This window comes from Lingula anatina, chromosome 1 (assembly GCF_051362555.1).
Source record: "Lingula anatina isolate TDL-2025a chromosome 1, LinAna3.0, whole genome shotgun sequence".
NCBI classification, from domain to species: domain Eukaryota; kingdom Metazoa; phylum Brachiopoda; class Lingulata; order Lingulida; family Lingulidae; genus Lingula; species Lingula anatina.
In genome coordinates this window covers 35673077-35695736 of record NC_141767.1, presented here as the reverse complement: position 1 = coordinate 35695736, position 22660 = coordinate 35673077, and the positions used below count along the sequence as shown (strand labels likewise).

The 22660-nt window shown below is 36.9% G+C and overlaps 2 protein-coding genes across 2 annotated transcripts in view; both read left to right on the top strand.

The window, feature by feature from the left end:
- The window catches only part of LOC106171973 (glutamate receptor ionotropic, kainate 2), a 60881-nt gene extending 45089 nt beyond the window's left edge, over window positions 1–15792 (top strand). Inside the window, exons 5-14 of the mRNA XM_013552510.3 lie at window positions 315–368; window positions 720–887; window positions 2132–2284; window positions 2987–3100; window positions 3371–3472; window positions 7207–7419; window positions 8273–8833; window positions 11489–11714; window positions 12332–12597; window positions 13402–15792. Of these exons, the coding sequence (XP_013407964.3) occupies window positions 315–368; window positions 720–887; window positions 2132–2284; window positions 2987–3100; window positions 3371–3472; window positions 7207–7419; window positions 8273–8833; window positions 11489–11714; window positions 12332–12597; window positions 13402–13734 (2190 nt within the window). The 3' untranslated portion in view covers window positions 13735–15792. The remainder of the gene's footprint in view (window positions 1–314; window positions 369–719; window positions 888–2131; window positions 2285–2986; window positions 3101–3370; window positions 3473–7206; window positions 7420–8272; window positions 8834–11488; window positions 11715–12331; window positions 12598–13401) is intronic.
- A 4295-nt stretch (window positions 15793–20087) lies between these two features.
- On the top strand, window positions 20088–22660 carry LOC112042203 (uncharacterized). Its single transcript, XM_024076384.2, has one exon. The coding sequence runs from the start codon at window positions 20452–20454 to the stop codon at window positions 22030–22032; it is 1581 nt and encodes a 526-aa protein (XP_023932152.2). The 5' UTR covers window positions 20088–20451; the 3' UTR covers window positions 22033–22660.

Below are 22660 nucleotides of genomic sequence, written 5' to 3'. Positions count from 1 at the left end.
ATTTCAAATTTACATTTGTAGTTTTTATCATAGTTCAGACTTAATAGTTTAAAGTTCGTATGATGTCTTTACACGTTTTACCATAAAAAAGGATTTGTCTTTTAGTGATCCAATTAATGTTTATATTATTTTCTAGTAGTCTATCGTATTGTTTTTTTTTTTTAATGTACGAGAGACGAATGCCCGAGAGCTCAGAACTGTTCAGGGTATATCGTTGTATTTTTTAAGATTGTGATTATTTCTTAAGTTTTTCTGTAGAAAATATTCACCACGTGTGTGGTCATGCCAGTAAATCTTTCCTTGCTAATTTTCAGGCATTACAAGAAGGTATAATAGACGGACTGCATCATTTTATCCTTGCAAACCCGGTAAGTAAATACATTACGTACATTTTTTCACTAGTGGGCACTTTGTGCATTTGCCAATCTTAACATTACTATAACTGAATCAGATGATGAAACAACAATTGCGTTAAGTTGATAAGGAGATAAAAACAAAATTTTTGTTCCTTCCTTCGGTCGAGAAAAAAATCGGAAATAAAATTTAGGAGAAAGATAATGTACATATATTCATGTAGCCATCATTTTACAAGCATCATCAAAAGCGTCAACCGAAATTAAAAATCTGTTTATTTTTTGGATTGCCATATGCACCCGTGAACAACCAAAAGCCATCCTGCTTACTGCATGGTTGAAACCGTATGTGAATTTTTCTTTAAGGACACAGAAGCAATTCCAATGGACGATTACAAGCACAATCATCTTAATTTGACCGTAATAAGACTGGTGAAGAAGGGGAACGCGTCAGTACAGGAAGTATTGAAGGATATGCGGAGCTGGGAGAGGAAAACTAATAAAACCGTGTTAAATGGGAGCAATTTTATAAAGGTTAGTGCCCGATGGTGGTAATCAATGGTAGATTCTACAGTTCTACTTGTAAAAGCACTGTTCCGCATTATCGTGCTGTGTCATATTTTCTAACTTACCAGATCCGTAGTCCTATTGATACTGTGGCAATTCTTGTAAGGTCAGTGACTTAAGAGTTCAGTTGTCTTAATGATGCACCTACTGCTATCTTTCAGCAACATTTGAAAGGTCAATGACTTTAGAGAGCATTGACTGCAGAATAGGCCTACGTGTTATCGTCCCGTGTTGCAGGGATTTGATACCTTATGAATGCACCGGGTGCCTCCGAAGTACAATACAGATAACATACTTATATACGTAGCGCAGGGGATTGCGTACTTTGTCGGTCAACGAATTCACCTTACGGTTTCTGTCTGCTTGATTTCCATTTTACATACATGGATCAATTGAACGGGCGACACTGTAACGTTAAACTTTGGCCGACGATGTCATGCCAAAGCCTTGTTGTGCATGCATTGAAGCTTTCCGTTTAGCCGGTTACACAAAACCACTTAAATAAAAAAAATTGTTTTTTTTTTCAGCTGGCCTTTAGTTTAACTTAATTAAAAGAACGATTAGATGAAGATTTAATGAGTTAATGGAATTTAAGTGCTTTTGCAATTGCGAATTGAGCTGGTGGCATTTTAAGATGTTTTCATATCGATTTTAAACGCCTAGAGTTTCGTAGTTTACCCAGCATGCTTTTATCATAACTATTTAACTAGAGATTAACCAGTGATGGTTAAAAAAAGAGAGTCATCGATAAACTGTAAAACTCATGGTTGTTTTCAACGGGTTTTGCTTAAAGATGCAAACAAAGTCAATTTTTGCCACAAAAACCGACCAAATGCCAGCATATAGTTTCAAGTAGTTTAACTAAGAGAATTACCAAAAGGCATTGTTTAATTTTACCCGAAAATGACGTTTAAACGGATTTTTCGGCTAGCATTCTATGCTGTATATCAATGGGGCAGAAAAGTAGGTCACGACAGTAGGTTTAATTTCCGACCAAAAATTTAAAGAAAGGAGCAGTCTGAAGCTCTTTTATGGGTGATCGAGTGATCTACATGTATTCAGTTTATCTCCTGGCATGTCGAATTTATTTGAGTCGTATAAGAAACTAGTAGAAGTGGTTTAGATGTGTTACTGGAAATCCACTCTCCACCGATGCTCGGTTCGTATGTACCTTTAAAGAAAGTTAATCATACTAAATTATTTTTCTTCAGACTAGAGTTGCATTGACTTACGATGCCGGATTGCTGTTTGCGAATGCACTGGAAGCTTTAAACAAAAGTGCCTCGATTTACATGGGAAACCTTTCTTGCAGTGACTCAAAAACGTGGGCACTGGGGAGCAGTCTGTATAACTATATAAATAGGGTAAGTGCTTCAGAATTCAAGCCTTTTGCAATTTTTAGTGCACTTTGTCCTTATTGAACTTGAAGAAAAAATTGTCATACATTAACAAAGGTTTAGACCCCATTCCCACAGATTTTAGATCGATCTATCCCTGTCAGCGTAGCCGGCTTAAGCGTCTGTCCCGCCTACTAAAAGCTGTCAGGGGGTAATTAACTACCGTGAGCGCTCAGCTGACTGCAATTTAGCCTGAACCCCCAGGGAGTTAGGTCGATCCGGATGGATCGATTTAAATCTCTGGGAATGCACTCTAAGTGGCACTTTTGTGTCCCAAATGCTGAAAGGCTCGCCGAAGCTTTATTTTTGCTAGAACAGATAAAAGCACAGAAGTCGTCATGAAATTGTCATATATCAAAATTGCAAATTTTGATGCTTTGGTATAAACAAGATGTAATGTAGGATGATAATTACAATATTGGAGAAAATGAATTAGGCATTCACTGAAGCTAAAAGGCCGTCACTAATTGCGTACGTGAACAAAATTTTCAACAAACAATACTTCATGAATACGATCTAGATTTGACTTTTTAGACTAAACTTGAATATTATGTCTTAAACGATCAGTACATGTTGGCCTAACACGCAATGTTTTAATATTACATTTCCGATGAAGCGATTATAAAATTTAAAAATCGTACTTATTTTATGAAATGGTAAATCATTCAGGTTCAAGGGGTTGAAGGATTGACAGGCTCTATCCGCATAGACAATGGTTTACGTGTATCCAATGTGGAGTTTGACATTTTGAAACTGACGGATACAGATGAAGCGCTCCAGAAGGTATTTTAGTATCTCTAAATGGTAAAGTGAAAAAGTTTCGGTTTAATAGTTTATATAATTAAACTATGCATACATATTACGCTATGTGTCCTCTTTAAATTAATATTCAAGAAACCAGTCAAGGAAGGATGATATCTAGTTATGTACATTGTATGGGAAACAAGTGAATACTGCTTAATGTAGCTAAATTTTAAACAGTGAAAGCGATTTGAACTCAATTACACAACTGCAGTTTAAATTATTATATTGTTGGCAATATCCCGTTTCCAGGTCGGTACGTGGTCGACAGAGAAAGGACTGAATATCACGGAGCCACCGACATTAAAAGTCCGCCATTTTGCCAACCAAACGCTTTTGATAACATCGAGATTGGTATGCTACACTGATTTTTCTGTTTATTGATTTATCTACCAAAATCTTCAAATGTATCGTACCCGCTACACCCTCCTGTAAATATGTTGTCTGCAATTTTATACTTCTCGCCTACTACGCAAATTCGATTTCCGCCAAGTATCCCTGTGAATCCTTATTTCTTTTAAAACCTCAGTTATCCACCCAGTAAACCTCGAAGGCATATGAGGTTCTTGTAAAAAACACCTCGAGTATTATTTATTCTGAATTAACAGGACAAAATCTTTTAAAATGTTTATATTTCTCAAAACTTGGTACCATAGCAACGCATTTAAAGGTACTTTTACACAGTAGTAATTTGATAATCTTAGATAATTGCAAGAATCGCATATATGCACTTTGTTATATGGAAGCATGTTTTCTACAGTAAAAAGCGCATTAGTGCCATGTTTGAAGTAACGGCGATCCAAGGCAGAGGGATCTGTTTCACAAAACCCTTTCGAAAATTTCAAAAAATTCTACTTTGAACAAAAATAAATGTACCACGATGGTACCGACACAAAGTTAAAGAAGCTAAAATTAATTACTTATTTCTAGTGGATACTTTTTGTGAAACAGCTGCTGTTAATTCATAGCATTTGGAATTTCTTCGAGGAGACTGGGCATTGGGTCGCCAGTGACCATCGGTCCGAGAACGATTGTCTTGCTCACACTCCTCGAGAATGGTTAACGTAGACTAAAGCCGTAGTTAAGAAATTAACTCATAGCTTTATTTTGTGCTCAGAATAAATTTCTGAAGGAATAAGATAAGGGGTGTTCGATATAATTGATCGAGAGTGACCTTTGAATAAAGATGAAAGAACGCAGGAACGCCAGATGTCATTTGTGTCAGTGGCTATGTCTAATGGGATATAGGCCCGGAACTTAGCGCCATCTGACGGTCAATATTGCTCCTCGATTTGAACAATGGTACTTTTAAATTCTCCTAATCTATCTTTGAACATTCATTTTGTATATATAGATTTACTTATGTTGAAGGAGTTTTCAATGTTTCTTATAGATTGTCTTTTCAAATATTACTTATAAAATTTATTCTGAGCATATTCTAAAAGCTAAATGGCACATAAGAACGTGTATATCAGCATATCCATTTACATGTATGCAGTAGTATGCGGCGAATTTGAATAATTTTGGATTCATTCATGAGTTTTGGCACTGCTTTTCGTACACTTTTCTAACATCATATCCATTTATTACACCACTTCGTTTCTGATACAAAAACCCTTTTTAAGACAAAAAATATTCATGCATGCTTGAATCACAGCTTTACGGCTTTTGAGATATCAAAGTGCGCAATTTTACGCGTGCAATAATCTCTGTTTTACAGCATCGCGTCCTGATTGTGACTACAATGTTGGTAGGTTGGACAGACATTCTAAGTAGAAGACATTGTTTGTGTTTTTAAAGATGTACTCTCCTCTTTTTTGGTGTTTTTCATCTTTGGAAAGACATTTGCATCCCTGAATTTGTAAATGATAAACTACTATGTATGTTTATTTACTTACAAAGTACTTCGTGTCCGCGATGGATTTTATATACAATAATGCCAATGAAGCTCGCTGTGCTTATCTTCGACAGATTAAAGGTCATTTTCAGGCATTATGTCTGAGCGTTACAGCTGTACCGTTTTGTTATGAGAGATTCAGCAGACTTTATTCCCTTCCTCTATTCTTTATTTGTTCACTTTCTGCTGCTTAGTAAGTTGATAAATTTGCCGTGTCGAGTGCAGGAGCTCTATATAGAGGCCTCTCTTACGTAAAAGCAAGATCATTACATTGCCAATCACTCAAAACATACCATTACCCGTGTATCGCTGAGACACAACGTTCGAAAAGGCCTTTAATTAAAAAATTCAGTCGGATTGGGTAGTAATAGTGGCAAAGTTACTTGAGACGCTATTCGTGAAACACGTGCTAATTAGGCTGCATTTCCAGTATACTTCTGACGGCGTAATTAAAAGCTATCTTGGCCGACCCAGTTATTGCGATTTCTAAGAATGGGAAGCCATTTTAACGGCACTCAGTTGACTTCAATTTCAGCAGCAATGAGCTGGAAAGCAGTAGGACTAGCTGGCTTACAACAGAAATCATAATGGCAATCTCTGCTGGAACAGTGCATACACGTTCATCTGTTTTCAATGGGATTGTAAATAAACACGTAATGCCAAACTAGCAAAATAAAAGTTTGACCTAATTCTAGCAACGCGTTAGATCAATTATTTCCTTTTGTGTTCGTTTTTAATGCAGACTTTTTCTCATTCATAGAATATAAACCATAAAACATCTAAACATTTTAAAGGGATGCAGGTGTTTTGTGTATATTTGATATATCTTTCACTTTATATATATATATTTATATTCATATGCATATGTATTTCCGCCACAACGTACCCAAGATTGTCATCTCTGACTTCCCCTGTCTGTGCGTATTTGAGGATTGATGTGAAGAGTGGGCGTTTATTGTGCAATGCACTGTTTATGTTTATACTGTAGTGATTGTAATAAATATTTGATTCCGACTTCCAAATGGAACAATGGAGACTTTATATAGACGTGGCGTGATTTTTGCATTTTAGAATAAGGAAAGTACAGTTATTGATTTGGTCGTACTACATGTAGTATAAATATATTTCACCGTCGCTTTTTGAGAATTGACACCAGTCTGGTGATATGGATCGAAAACAAACTACCCTACCGACAGCTTCTGTTGTAATTTTGAAAAGTCTCGACTTAACCAGCTGGTGATCAACTGTAAATGCAAATTACATGAAATGCCCAGAGATTGTGGGGTTTTTTGAAAGATGTGCTCAGTGCAGTTGTGCAGAAATATAAGCATGCAGTGTTGCCTGCGCAGGGTTTGCTTTGAGCATGATTGTATAATGCACGACATAGATTGTGCTTCAACTTAGCATTGTTTCAGGTGGTCTGTGCATGCGCAATGATTGAGCTTTCATTACTAATTATGAATTTGATCTTCACCTTGACGTAGGGTATCTTTTTACTGACTTTATCTTATTGTTCAGAGTAGCTAGTTCATTTTCATTGATATTATACATAAATCTTATCTAGTATGGAGGAAACCCTGTTATCTCGAAATCATCAGAAACACGAACAGCATTGCTTCTCTCAAATCCAGGCAAACCACCGTCCTATTTCACCTCGTGTTAGCAGTGCTTGTGCGCTTATTCCACCTGTACAAGCCGATAGTACCTCTGATGAATGATTGAGGAGGGAGGACTATTTATACGCGTCACTGATGCCACAATTAATCAAATGAAATCGTATTTCTCGTATTTAATTCTAATCGATATCAACGTAGCTATTTTTATCATTTCCTTGCTACATAGTGTTAGTTGCTGAAAAGCGAAGTGCATGCAATAGAGAATACAATTTGCATGACCGGTATGACCGTCTTTGAATGCTGAGATAGGCATAATTCAAAGAAAAAAATCTGAATGTACACAATTATACAGTCTTAGCTGTAGTATATTATGGTCGAAAACGGGAACCTTTTTTCAATTTTGTAGATACTCCAGTACACACAAAGCATAACCGTGCTTTTTCCGATGAATTGTATGACAAAGTATATGATAATGTATTGAAAAAAAAGAGGAAAAAAGAAATCAACGTTTTATTTTATATACTATTCAACTAAACTCTAATACAAGCACAGTAGCGTGAACTGTTTCTTTTCAGGAGAAGCCGTACGTTCAGCTGAAAAAGCAAGATTCCACGAAACCAGCCCTGGAGGGAAATGACCGTTACGAAGGTTTCTGTATCGACTTGCTCTCCGAAATCTCCAAGATTGTCGGGTTCGAGTACGAGATTGAGCTTGTTCCGGATGGGCAGTATGGGATTGTGAATGATAAGGGAGAGTGGACCGGAATGGTCAGAGAATTGATAGATGGCGTAAGTGGCTTAAATTGCACTAAATTTTTCGCTTGTGCCTTCCCGTGCCCTGCTCCCAAGACCACAAGATGAAAAAAAAATCATCCAATGGGGGTATACTTTACATCTATTTACATCATGTAACTGCATAAAAGCGCACAGTACAAAAGGTGGCTACCGTTTTCACCTCGTAAACCTAACAACGAACAGCTTACTTGAAGTCAACTACATCGACTACGTCGATGAAGGGCCGTCACAATATTAATTTCAGTGATTTCTTTCTTTGTCTTAGAACAACATTCAAAATGTTTTCCGTTTTTAAAAATCTTAACTGCCAACATGGTTGGGCTCTTGCGTTGTTCGGGAATTTCAACGCACATAAAACGTTTTGGTTTTGACGACAGTTGACAGGTGAGTATCCCTCCCACCCCCACCCCCCCACCTCAGACAAACAGATTCGGTCAAGCACCTGTAACTCATCATCGATAATTCATGCGATTGACGCAAGCGTTTACCTTTTTGCGTCTGTAACATAATTTTCCAGTTGTAACCGTAAGCTTTACCTTGTTTCATTTATCGGAAAATCTCGCCATCATCAGCCTCTTTGCATAATCGCTAATTTCGAGTTCTTTTTTTTTTTCAACTGTATAGTTTAGATTTCTTAAAAGGGTGTATTAAAGTCCCAAATGGTTATCACTTAAAATTAGAATTAGAATTAGCCAGATCGAGAAGATTAAGAGGGATAAATTCTTTCTTTTTACTTGCATTTTGGTCCATATTAAAACATGCAGTAACTTCATCACGTTTAAAATCACATAAAAGTACTACTAATAATATACGTTAACTAAATATTCTTTTTTCTGTCTTTTTCTAGAGGGCCGACCTGGCAGTAGCAGCCCTTACTATAAGCTATCTACGAGAACGTTCCATTGACTTCACTAAACCTTTCCTTAACTTGGGAATTAGCATCCTGTTCAAAGTTCCGAAAGGAGAAACGCCGGGGATCTTCTCCTTCCTTAATCCCCTGGCCGTGGAAATTTGGATATATATAGTGCTGGCCTATCTGGCAGTGAGCTTTACTATGTTCATTTTGGCACGGTTCAGCCCGTATGAATGGTACAATCCCCACCCCTGCAACCCGCAGACTGACGAGGTGAGGAATGTCTTCAACCTTTCCAACAGTTGCTGGTTTACTGTTGGGACTCTTATGCAACAAGGGTCGGACATCAACCCCCGTGCGGTGTCCACGCGGATCGTCGGTGGGATTTGGTGGTTTTTCACGCTCATAATCATTTCTTCCTATACTGCTAATTTGGCTGCCTTTTTAACTGTTGAAAGGATGGTGTCGCCTATTGAAAGTGCCGAGGACCTCTCGAAACAGACAGACATCGAGTATGGGACTCTAGAAGGGGGCTCAACGATGACATTTTTCAGGGTAAGTGGTCACGAGTTGCTCTAACCTTGGGGCCTAGCTGACCCCTCCCTCCGAAAAAGCCCGAAAATTGGTGTAAATGTTAAGACCACCATTGCAACCTATTTTACTAAAGCTAAACAAGTACACACTGTAAAAACAGTGTTTAGCTCCTAAACACAATTCTAAGCGCCTGTTTTGTCTCACTTTTTCCACACGTTTAGCTCCTAACATGTTTAGCTTCTTAACATGTTACACGCATGTGTTTAGCAGTATGACGCGTTTGACGGCTTTATATAGGGTGTATTTGTTTAACTTTTAGGTGCTAAGTGTTTCAATTTTTTTAGTCGAACACACACGCGGGCGGGCGGGCACGCGCGCACACACACACACACACACTAAGTCACGGTCACCTTTACCTGCTATAGTTATCTCTTCCTATAACAGGGTACCGTGAACTGTCAACATCGTTGACTTCCTACTATCATTTTTACAGCTATACTTATTCATCCTTGTGTTAGCTGACCTTGCGAGGAAGTTTATTGGAATGTATTTCTGAAAAGCAGGTTAGGAAAATTCACCAGTTCACTAAAGGCACGAAACAACTATCGTTTTTACTTTCAAACACCCTTCTCTATATTTTGATAAAATGCGTTACGGTATTAATTTCTATTATTTTTTTCCGAAAGTAATGTACTTCAGGATGATAGTGGGGTATTCATTATAATACTTTATTTAAGCTTTCATGACATGCTGGTTATTTCGGTACCGATAGTCCGAATGTTTGCATCGCTCTAGTCGCCGACTAGCCCAAACCCATTTTGGAATTAACTGCTAACTGTAGTTCAAACAGCATAAGACGTGTTTTGGTTATTTATATAAAAAATGTTTTCAAAACATCATATAATGTTTTCCCAGAATGTTATAAACACGCTGATAAAAATCCACAAAATGACGTGGCATATGTATCATAAAATTTTGCAGAAACGTACAAACGGTCTTCGAATCTTTTTACAAATTATAACGTTTCTGTACATCATTTTGCATGGAGTTAAAACACCCATAACGCTACCATAATGTTCTTTTATACCATTACCATCATGTAACCATCTGATAACGTCGTGAAAACGTTATTTTTTATTTGGATTTTTACTTAAAGGTACATACATGTATGAATCGAGCATCGGTGGAGTGTGGGTTGCCAGTAACACATATAAACCACCTCTACTAGATTCTTATACGACTCACATAAAGTCGATATGCCAAGGGACAAACTGAATAAATCACTCGATCAGCCATGATAGAGCTTTAGACTGCTCTTTAAATTTTTGGTCAGAAATTTAACCTACTTATGTGACCTACTTTTCTGCCCCATGTATATTCAGGATATTAAGCTAACAGAAAAATCCATTCAAATATCATTTTTCGGGTAATATTAATCAATGCATTCTGGCAATTTCCTTAATTATACTTTTTGAAACTATATACTGGTATTTGCTTGGTTTTTGAGCAAAAAATTGACTTTGTATGCATCTTTAATAGGCCTATTTTAAATAAGCACGCGTTACTGCAAGAAGGACACCAAGCGTTCGAGCAGACTGCTCCACGCCTTCAACAGCTCCACACGTTTACAAGGGGAAGTGTTAAGCCAAATTGTTGAGCCTTGTAATAAACTTAAGTTATGGGACCGGTGAAACTAATCACATAGCTGAAGTGCGACACTTCTAAGAATGTTAAACATTTTTATTTCTTCTGAAAGAAGCTTGAAAAGCTAAACTTGTTCTTCAGCTACCCTCTACCAGGGCGACAGATTGATTTTTCACATATATGTCTCTAGATAAATAGATAGTCAATTTGGTCTGATGTCGCCTCAGCAAAAAATGTCCCCAAGAACTGCGGCCTTGATAGAGGGTATTGTTCAGCAGCTCCACGCGTTTAGGAATTCCACGCCTATAGCAGCTCCATATGTTTAGCAGCCTCACGCGCTTAGCAGGGGAAGTGCTTAGCCAATGTGCTTAGCTTGTGATAGACTGATTATAGATCCATATATCGGTGAAACTAAGCACATAGCTAAACGTGTAACACTGTCAATGTGTCTAGCATTTTCTTCTGTGAAACGCTTGAAAAGCTATACGTGCTTAGCTTTTACACATATTTCTAAATGCGTATAGGTGCTTAACGTATGTTGTAGGTATTTAAATGCTAAGCACTGTTTTTACAGTGCATGTACATGCAGTAATTCAGTTGAATGAAATATTGCAGGTGTTTTATAACAAATATTGCAAATGTTTCAGACCAGTGCCTACTCTATTTAAGTGCAATATACTAGAAATGTCTTGAAATGAAGAAAACTAATTATTTCGAACGCAGTCGAGAATCAAGTCACGTAAATGTAATTTAAGACCCCCGCATAAAAACTCATTTATTTTGAACTATGTTTTTAGCATGGAGGTATAGGTTTTTTATCTACATGAAAAAATATATATACAGATGAAAGGATAATATTTTCAAAAGCTTCGTTCTACATTGTATCTTGGTTGTATTATAATTTTCCCCTTAATCATATTCTATTTCTAGAATCATTATTCACTTTATAGAAGTTGTTTACCGACCGCTTTCAAAACTGAGATTTCATTTCATATCTGTTTTACTTATAACCTGGACCTGTGATTCACATAGGAATCCAAAATCCCCACGTATCAGAGAATGTGGGCCTTTATGGAAAGCCGCACCCCCAATGTATTCACCCGCACCACGGAGGACGGGATAGAGAGAGTGAAGAACTCGAATTATGCATACCTCATGGAGTCCACCATGTTAGAATATGCCATCCACAGGGATTGTGAGCTAATGCAAGTCGGTGGACTGCTGGACAGTAAAGGATATGGGATAGGGACGCCCATGGGTACGTACTGGCCAAAATAGGGTCCAAATGCCAAAGGTACCGCATAAATTGCTTGAAGAATCCACGATAAATTAGCCGAGAGGCAGTCCTCATTTCACCCGTCCAATGGCCTTGAAGAAACGAGGCTGTTAACTTACCATATACACTGTATACGTTTGTATATCTGTAAATTATCCACTAATTCTACCAAGGTGATTTTTTGGTCTAGTAATGAGTACACTAATACTGTTTCCAGCCCAGCGCCCGGCCACAAACCTATTCAGTGGTTACCTCGGTTGACTCCTGTATTATCCTATTTCACATTACCTTCAAATCCAAGATATTTTACTCTTTCTCTCGCATGCTTTCTAATATGTATGTAAGTCAAAATTGCAAGAATTGATAATTGGAAGTCTCAGCAATAATCTATAACGCAGAGATGAAAAGTATTAAAGAAAGAAAAAAGAAAAGAAAGAAAAGTGGTGAGATTAATTTAGTGGCGTTAAATCTTTATACGAACCAGTCATATTTTTCTGTTTCTGTTAGTCATTTTTCATGTTCTAGTAAAATTATATATCGTGATTAAATATTTCTTTTACATATTCCGCAACTTTTTCTCAATGATGTTTTTTAAACAGGCTCCCCTTACAGAGATCAAATTTCGATGGCTATTCTGGAGTTACAAGAAGGTGGAAGGATACAAATCCTATATAATAAATGGTGGAAAAACACTGGGACGTGCAATCGAGAAAATGCCAAAAAGCAAGATTCCAAGGCTAGTGCACTTGGTTTACAGAACATTGGAGGGGTATTTGTTGTCCTGCTTGCTGGGCTAGCGCTGTCTGTGGTCATTGCCATATTAGAGTTTACATGGAATTCGAAGAAGAACGCACGTACAGATAAGGTATATGGTCCAATAATTGCTTTTACTTATTTTCTTAAAATAGACGGAATCTTTCATAACCCCCACTTACCATGCTTAGCGATGTTGCTCAACGATCCTTTTCTCACTTGGCGTGTCCAAAACTCATACAAGGACAGTTACGTAAGTACAGATAGGATATAGAGTCCAATAATTGTTTTTACTTATTTTCCTAAAATAAACTAAATCTTTCATAACTTCCTCTTACCATGGTTAGCGATGATGTTCAATGATCCTTTCCTCACTTGGCGTGTCCAAAACTCGTACAAGGAGTCACTTAAGCGGCTCTAACTTGTTTTTGTCGTTGTCAAAGGAGGATATTTTGACAAGTCACGTCAGAACGTGTGTACATCTGTTTTTATGCTGTGATCCGTTTACAAGGCAAAATCGATTTTTCTTGTCTCAACGTTTTGAACAAGGTGTATGTTAAAGGAAATTGCGTATTTTTGTGTGAAGTAATTTCGCTTTTCCCGACAAAAATTTTCAAGTAAATGGATTTTTCCTCATTTTTTCTTTCCCCTTCCACTGACCTTATTAAATATCTTATTTTAACTTTATAATGTTTTTTAAAAGTAAAATGAAAATAAATTTCCTTCTTTTAGTACATATAACTTTGTTTCATTATTTTTATTTTGTGATGTAAGTTATATATGCAATAGGATTGCTATCTTTACTAGTGATTCTTCAAAACAAAATAACACAAAACAAAATCAAACAAAAATAATAATAATACTATAAATTATTAAAAACAAAAAAAATGATAATAACGTGTTTTTTACTCCTCAGCAATCATTATGTTCGGAAATGGGCGAAGAACTGAGATTTGCAGTGAACTGTTACGGGTCTAACAAGAGGCCGGCCCTGAGAAGGACATGTTCGGTCTGCAAACTTGGCCACCCTACTGTTGCCCATACCCACTCGCCCAACGGCAACCATCGCGACCATCGAGATCACCGAGATCACAGGCGTAACTCGCATTTAAGTATAAGCTACACGGACGCGGACGCCAATGGTCACTTGCAAATGCGGGAAATTCGAGATGGGTATTTAGCGGTTCCGGACAGGGAAGGGTATTCTAGCGACACGAACCATGATTGTAGACGGCACGAGTTGACGTAGCTTTAACTTGAGATGCATTTGGTGTAGTCCTCTTCAGGATGGGTTGGTTGAACCACTTGGGTTACCATGTTACCATGCGTGGATGTGGTTGAGAGCACGTGGTTGCGGTTACTTACATGTACCTCTTCCAGTTACTACTTTTGAAAATTCCTCGACCCGCTGGGGCGTGGGATATGGATGGTTTCAATATGCCAGTAGTGTATCAAATAAAATCAATGGAGATACGTTTTGTTTAGCCATTGAAGGGTTACAAAGGCTGCTGAAAATCTGAGTTTTGAAAAATAATTCGATCGTGATTGCAGGGGGCAAGTCAGTCCGTTTTTATCTTTTTTTTTAATTTGACTTGACAATAGTGTTAATTGAACACAGAGTCAGAAGTTGTAATGTTAACGTTAAATCAGTAATAATTTCCTTGCTTAGGACCGTTCATTTTTCAGTGTGTATTAAATGCTGATGTTTTTGTTTATTTCGTGTGATACAAATGTATAACAAGTGTTGTACAAAGACACATTATCTGTGTTTGAAAAGTTCGTTGAACAGATAAAAAAGATATGTAACAAATACTAGACAAGATTAAGAAGCATATCGTTTGTATGAATCTCATAAAAACACCCTGATTTTCTGAGGACAAGGCGCCTCTCTTCATGTACTATCAGCATGCCTCTGTGGGTCCCAGGATTTCTAAAATTCAGGGTGATAAAAAAAGAAACAGAAGCTAGATTTCCGAGGAAGTTGCTTTCAATGATAAAAAGGGCTACGACATTTATTGTGCATGCTCTTGTTTTAAATGTAGATTTAGCGTCCAAAACTCAAAATCCCCTCTTGTTGGTTTTAAAGTGAAAATGTGTTAAGTCCTGAGTAACTCCTTCCGGAAGTGGAAGAATGCAGTTATGGGCAACTGTAACTATAGTTACCAATCTACGAGAGCCCTTTATATATCTTAACCTGAGATTTTCCCTGAATATATATTAACCTGCAGATTTTCCCTGAAACAATTATGAAAATTTCTACATTTGGTGCAGAAAGTTTCTGGAGATTTAAATTATAATTTACCTGGAGATGAATGAAAAGAAAACCAAAATAAAAAAAAGAAAAACTGTTTTTAAAATGTAATCAACGTTACGCTGTATGTTAAGCAATTTCAGTGAACAGAATGGATATAGATTTAACTGATATGGAATTGGAACAGGAATTAAAACCATTTTTTACAATTAGAGTCCACAATATTTTTCTTTTGTAAACGTACTTTAGTAGGTGTACATAAGCTGTCACTTTTAAACGTTGCAAGGAACCCTCTCTTTGACTAAGATATTTATTATGTATAGACCTTACTTGTTATGAGAGATAATTGAAATATTTCTTTTTTGCTTTTGATAGTTACTGACTTACAAACACTGGATAGCATGAATAAACATTTCCTTTTCCTAAAACTTTCTTCTTTTATCTCTACCGTTTATGAATTTTTAGGAACAGCCATTGAGAAAAGTTTCTTTTCTAAACATTTTAGTGCAAACAAATTTTGTTTTTTCATTTTTCTAATGTCACTGTGTGAATCGGTATCGGTATTGTGCATCGGTGTAAGGTAAGCTATTATGTACGTACATCGCCTGTTCCTTAGATCTTTTTTTATGTTTTTCATATTACGCTGATATAAGCCAATGATTTAAAAATCGTTTGTCCCTAATTTGATTTTCTTTGAATATATACATTGTATGTATGTCTTGAAGTTAAAGGAAGTCCTTACTTTTGTCAACAAAACCAGTCCTTTTGTAGATTTTCCAGATAGGGTCTTTATATTTGTTTCAATATGGCAATGATTAACTGTGAAATTTGATTAAATTTGTGGTGACAACATTGTTTTTTATTGCGTGATTAAGGTAGTGGATCTATTATAGAGTCACCCAGGGGCCTACTTTTCATATAATGGTCTGGCAGACAAGATAGCCATGTGATAATGCTGTTTGTTCCCTTTTAATATGTGTGTAACATTGTATATAAGGTGTCTGTCGGAGGCAGACATATCATTATATAAATAAAACAAATAGTTTCAAGCCTTTATCACTGATCTTTGTAGTTTTTGCTTCAAAAAAGGGCTTAGCAATTGTATTTATTGGGAGAGGGCTGATAGCGTTGTTGTAGTGTTCATAAAATCACCATCAGTTATCATTTAGTTTTATCATGGACCTTTTTTGTGTGGTTACATTGCTTTTTCCACCGGGCAGTACGTAATATCCAATATAGAAAGGATATTCAGGTTCGGTTGGCCGAATTAAAAGATGGGTATGCATAAAATGCATTAAAAGATAAAAATGTGACAGTACTTTACTGTGATTGTCCTATAGAAAGGATATTCAGGTTCGGTTGGGTGAACTAAAATATGGGTATGCATAAAAATGCATTAAAAGATTTAAAAAAAGTGACAGCACTATACTGTGATTGTCCTAAATAAAAGACCCGTCCTGTTATTTGGGGGGGGGGGTGAAAAGCAGCCTTTGTCATCCTTGTCGTAAGGCTTTCTTTTTTGTGTGCTTATATTGCTTCAGTTTTTCTTTAATTAATGAAACCGAGCACAGAACCATGACAAATCTCACAGGCTCACATGATTGGAAAAATGATCGAAATTTGCTATAAACCGTCCCCACTACCCTCTGGGTGACGCAGTAGCAGCATTTTAGGGATAAAGCTGTCACTCCCGGGTTAAAACAAAATTTCTAGGATGCCTTCTTACTTTTTAAAATCTTCCTTAACAATCACTGAAAACCTTATATTCGTATATTAAATGGTTAGCAAATTGCGTTTGAAACCCATAGCAAACTTTTCAAAATAACAAAATTCCATAAAGGTCGCAAAGCCTTGCAGACTGAAAGGTGAGACTTCTATCTCAGCTTTCTTAGTTCGTATCATTAGTCTGCAAAGCAATTAAGAGTCTCTGTAATAAAATGTGATCGACCAGGTAGGAATAGTGCTCCTCTATTACTTTCTCAAAGGTGAAAATACAATATCGGGTGTAAACAGATCTATTTACAGCAAGCTTTAAACTCACTTGTGAATTAGCAATAAGTGAGTTTATTAATTGTAACGTATGCATCCGCTTGGGTGGATGAAAATAACAATATAAAGGTAATTTTAAATGAGTATGATATACCAGTTACAAGGTGTATTACTTCTACTAACTTAATAAAGACAGTTGTTTAAGCCAAGTTACCATTACTACTACTCAATTACCTATTGGTGCAGCACATATTTGTTTACAGCAAGCTCTAAACTCATCCGTGAATGTCTTCATTTGATTAAAAGTTTTCACTTTCTTTGAGTTGATTGATTTTTAAAGTAGATAAACAAGCACAAAGGACGAGTTGAAACCCATAATCACAATCTTTGGCTTAAGCACCCTCCCCCTTACAGCCTATTATTACAGCATGCACAACAAAAAGGATTATCTTAAAGTGAATCACCAGATGTTTGAAGTAAACCTCTCATCTCTTTCACAAAGGGGAAAATACATTTTTTCCCAAACACGATAAATAATCAACAAAACAACAACCCCAAAAAACACAATATAACCAGAAACGAAGTGCTTTACTGTTTAAGTCTCAAGACATCAGCTTCCATACACAGCTTCGATTTCGCCACACCATAAGATTTCGTTTTGGTCATCTTTACCTTTCATCCGGGTTCTTATCACCCTTCGTTTTTTTGTGTTGGCAGAAGGGATTTAGGGTTATAGCAGAGACAGAAAATTAGGTTTGAGCGGCCTCTGAAGCAGAAGTATTAAAAACTCAACATGATGCAAGCCAAATCCTAAATAGGGAAAAGTTCTGCAGAACTGCAATGAATCCGGACAATATACTATATCAAAGGAGAAAAAAATTAAGACCTAGTTTCTTCTTGATGCAGCATACCCCGATACCGTAAGAATCTGGATCCCGCGGCTACGGCTGATCCCCCACAATTTGGGAGTAGAAAAACCATTCTCTACTCCCTCCCTATGAAACATTTGTTAACGTAATATCCTAACTAATACAGCAATGCATAGTTGAGTATAATTTTTCATTAAAACTGCAATCAGTTGTTGTACATGTTAGATCTTGTGTTATGATTTGCAGCTTAGTGAGAATCAGCTGTACAGTCACGGTATTTTCAAAACCAATTTGATAATAACAACAAAATCCCATAGATACGCAGTATTTTTCTTCTATAGTCATTATTTGAGTGCACATGTGCATGTATAATTTACTTGCCAAGATAAACTTGAGTTCAGTCGCTTTCTGGTACAATATTCTTCTACCTTTTACCTTCTTTTTAATCGTTTGTCGTAATTTCTCTACAGATTTTTTAAATCTTAGAAGTATATATAAATTTCAATTACCAAGCCGAAGTCCATCCCTAATGGAATTTCATATTATTATTATTATTATTATTATTATTATTATTATTGGCAAAATGAATACATCAACTATTCCCGTAATCGTGCACTCCTTGTTGAATTTGTAATGATATTTTCATCTTTTTGAATGACGCAGAAGAAGCAAATTAACACCTTGGCAGGTTGTAACAAGAGCCCCTTAATAGCCGTGCAGGTTTGATATAAAAAGGCTTTAGTAAGCCATATTCCTTCAGTTCATAATTCCCAGGTTGCTGATCGTGCTTTTTTCATGATCACAATAAGCACAAACGTGTAACTTTATCCATGGATTGCTTTATTTAACCTGATAAGTTTGTGTGTTATTCTACTCAGTAGGTAGATTAACCTTCAACTGGCTAATATGAGCAACAGGGTCGTTGTAGGCAGTTACATGTAGTACCATATTGGTGTTGTATTTTATGTTTTAGGAATGTATGTATATAAGAAAAAAGTGTACTGCGGATCAATAGGTGAATCCTAAAAAATAAAGGAAGCATGAATGTTCTTTGTAGGCCTATATTTAATTCATCATAATATAAGTTCACTTACAAACTGTTCTCAATTAATGTAGTCAGCAATAACAAGTGAGACTAGACTCCCTTTCAAGGATAACGTTGGAAAATGGTCTTTTATCGATTTTGTTTGTATATCTCACAAGAACTAAATACACCCACACACGAAAAAAAGAATGAATCACGCAACAGGTGACATGAATGTTATGAATTCAAATAGTATTTTCGTGTTCTCAAACACTTCATTTTTTTCCAATCTATACCACAATATTTGAAGTTGAAAAGGAAACTTAAAATGAATATGATAAATGAAGAAGATCTAAAACTTCTACTGGAATTTTTTTTCTAGCATTACTTCTCTGCACTTGACAGGATAACCTGCGCTTAAAAAGAAACGACATGGTGTTGTAAATTTCTGGTATTTGATATAAGAATAAAGCATAACACTGAATATAATGAAGAGGAGAAGGCGACGTTTACGTTAAAGGCTTTCTCTAAAGCGATACGAAATAATCGACCCAAATTAGTTTCTTAAAGACATAAATTATGATATTGAACAAGGCACCGTTAGTAGATGACACCTTTCTGTTAAGCGACAAGGGGTTCAGATTATAGCAGCAGTCGGGTAGAAAATCAATGAAAGCAATTAAATGGTAAGAGGAGAACGCAGTTCCGACCTTAGACAGTATTACTTTATAATGTTATAGTATTTTGAAAAACACCTTGTATTTGTAACAAAGTCTATGCGGTAATTACGCAAGATATTCGAACAGCATATATCAATTATCCTCCATATATTTTTTTGTTAAAAATAAAGATTCAGATTTTTTTGAAAAGGCATTTGGGTTCGTCTCCGAAAGTACATTTTTGTGCTTGTCCGAAATGTTCAACCCTTTAAAGAAAAATATTAGAAAAAGTGAGGCGTCTGAAAATTAATTACTATAAAAATATGCACTTGCTTGAAAAAAAATATTACTGACAGTATTGTTTCAGTTGATTGAATGGGTTTTATCTGAACAGAGGTGGACCGCTGTATGTATGGAGTTTTCGACACTGATTGCCAAAATCTACACTGAGAACTAAGGAAGAAGGTTTGGATTTGCACTCGTTTTTTCAATACATCGTTAAACGCTATGGGCAGTCGTTATGCTTTCCCCTTTTCCAAAAAGATAAATGGATAAAATAGAGTGAAAAAAGGAAAATACATATTTTGGCATAAACACCTTTGGTGCATAAAATACCGGTATTACGACGTGCTGTTAAAGATATAGCAGTGGCGCGCGGATTACAGCCTTGAAAAATAGGCTTATATCATAATTTGCAAGATTTCCAGATTATGTGGCTGATTATGTACCAAACAAAACATTGTAGTATAATGAGAACAGTTCGTTCATGGAACGCATAATATATAGAATGGCATGGAAACCAATCACCATTACCGTGATTTATATTAATATTGGAGACATGTTAACAGCGCGCAGCTGTCAATATATAAACGTACTTGATAAGCAGCGCCATAATTATGAGACAGCGCCGGGGATAGCATAAAGACAATCGCCAATGACAGTTCGTATTCACAACGCCACCTGCCTACATGAATACATCACGATGAACGTAGGCTTGTCAAAGGCCACCCAACTCTCAGACATTACCAACCTGTTTCAAAGATTAATGACTTCGCAGAGGTAGATTATTACTCGTGAAGGCTTCGGTTGTTGTGGACAATATAAATGCGTTTGTCAACGCTGTATTGTGGTGGCGCGACGCGAAGACATATTTTGAAGCAGATCGCAGGTAATCATGACAGTGCTTTCAAATATACCATCGTCACACGAGGGAGATCAGAACAATACGGTGATGCCTGAAGGTTCATATTTCCAAAATGTTACACAGGACGGACATGACCTCTGGTTATTCGTACAGAACACATCAGAAGAAAATGACCTCCTGTCGGAGGCTGAAAGCAATTTTTCAAAGACAGGTACAGCCATTATGGTGATACCAGACGAGGCATTTGGGGTGTGTTTATTTGTTCTTTCGGCGATTATTTTATTGTCTTTACTGGCTAATTTGTTTCTGATAGCTACCATTCGTTTCTCCCCAAGCTTGCGGACCCCGCCAAATGCTCATCTGGTGAATATTTGTGCAAATAACATGTTTCTAGGCCTTGCAATGATTGCCGGATTGATAACCCTTACGACCACAGGACCAAATGTTAAGCTTTACCGCACATTGGAATATATTCTGGATGGCTTACAGCTATTTTTGACCATCAACTGCTTTCTTCAATATTGGTCATGTTTTGCAAGCATTGCGTATTACAGAAACAGAACGATAAGGAAACCCACAATGTCCATTGCCTTTCGAAAGGTGGTAGTGAAACGTTCCATCTTGATTTCTTGGGTGGTTAGTGCTCTTTTGAGCCTAAGCTCTGTACTGGCCTTTAATGGTGAAGATATTGCCTTGGCTTTGAATCCGTTCAAACGGGTTTTTCCTGCAAAGCCTACGCCCTACAAGTCAGGGTTCCTGGACAGCGTCATTTTCAGTGCCATTTTGGTGACCTTCTTGGTTGGCATATTTGTAATGGTTAGGTGCTATTACCGTATATTTCGCACTTTGCAAATCGCAAAGCCTTTGAGCAACAACAAGGTTTCCCCTTGGAGACGCAATTCGTCAGGGTCCGACGCCACCTGCAATGGAAGCATTACTATGAAGGACCACCCCCAGCTTAACTCTTCTCCAAAGGTTTATTATGTAAGGTCCAGCAATTGGACACGGCCTTACGTAATTTCGAATGACCCCCTATGCCCCGCGGAAAATGACGACAGTTCGGTCATCGTGCATTTCGAAAAGAGGAACCACTCTTTTCCATTTGACGAGAGTTCCATCCTCGAGAATCCCATACGGGCTCTTGCAATGGATCCACCCAATGCTTCTCAAAAGAAACGGGAACTGAAATTCACAACGAGCAATGCCAGCAACGCGTCCATTAGATCTGGAACCTCTGCGGCGGGATTTACTGACATTTCTTTGGGAGCGGAATTACACCGGTATCAGTGCATGAAAAACAAAGCCGCCCTTCGTAAGCAGTCTTTGCGCCGAGATACGAACAGTTTATATTTTGCCGCCAAGAACAGCATTGTTATGCTGTCTATGTTTGTTTTCTGTTCCTCCTCATTGTTTGTTTGTTCAATACCCGGTGTTTTAGATAATACCGAAATGGCCACAAGAGTTTATGTTACAATGGTTTGCAAATTGTTATTTTTTGTCAATGCCCCAGCATATCCAATTTGGTATCTCATATTCAGTAAAAGGGTCCGCAAATGTCTGAATAGACTTTTGGAAAACACAGCATGTTGTGTTCACGTAAGACAATATTAAAAGTTTTAGTACGTTAGTTATCCAAGATGTTGTGCAGATTACTTTCTTATAATACATTTATATACCTTCTTATATACAGTACACATGTATATATTATGTGGTTCTCATCTCTCGTTTCTTTTGCTATGTTTTATTTAATCGTTTTGATATTTGTGTTACAAGGTGCCTACGGTGTGTTAGTGATCTTGGACTTCAGTAATATCTTTACACATGTATATATTATTTGGTTCTCGTCTCTCGTTTCTTTTGCTCTGTTTTATTTAATCGTTTTGATATTTGTGTTACAAGGTGCATACGGTGTTGTTAGTGATCTCGGACTTCAGTAGTATCTTTATGAAAGAGTAACGCGGGTTGGATTAAACAATGAAAACACCCAAATCCCTCACAGCTACACCTGGGTATACGTGAGAATTTTCTAACAATCCTATTATCACTTGGTGCCTAGGGATATTCAGGCAATAAATTGACTGCATATCGATATAATTCATTTATGACTTTTAAACTTTCCGATAACATTGCTTGTTGAGGAAAGGCACTTAAATATGTCAAGTTCATGTATCCTGATTATTATCTTTTTGCATAATAGAACTATTATTGGGTATCGTACAATAAAGTCTCTGTGATAATG

What these genes read in the sequence shown, in the direction of transcription:
- LOC112042203 (XM_024076384.2), top strand. Translation starts at nt 20,452, where the DNA reads ATGACAGTGCTTTCAAATATACCATCGTCACACGAGGGAGATCAGAAC.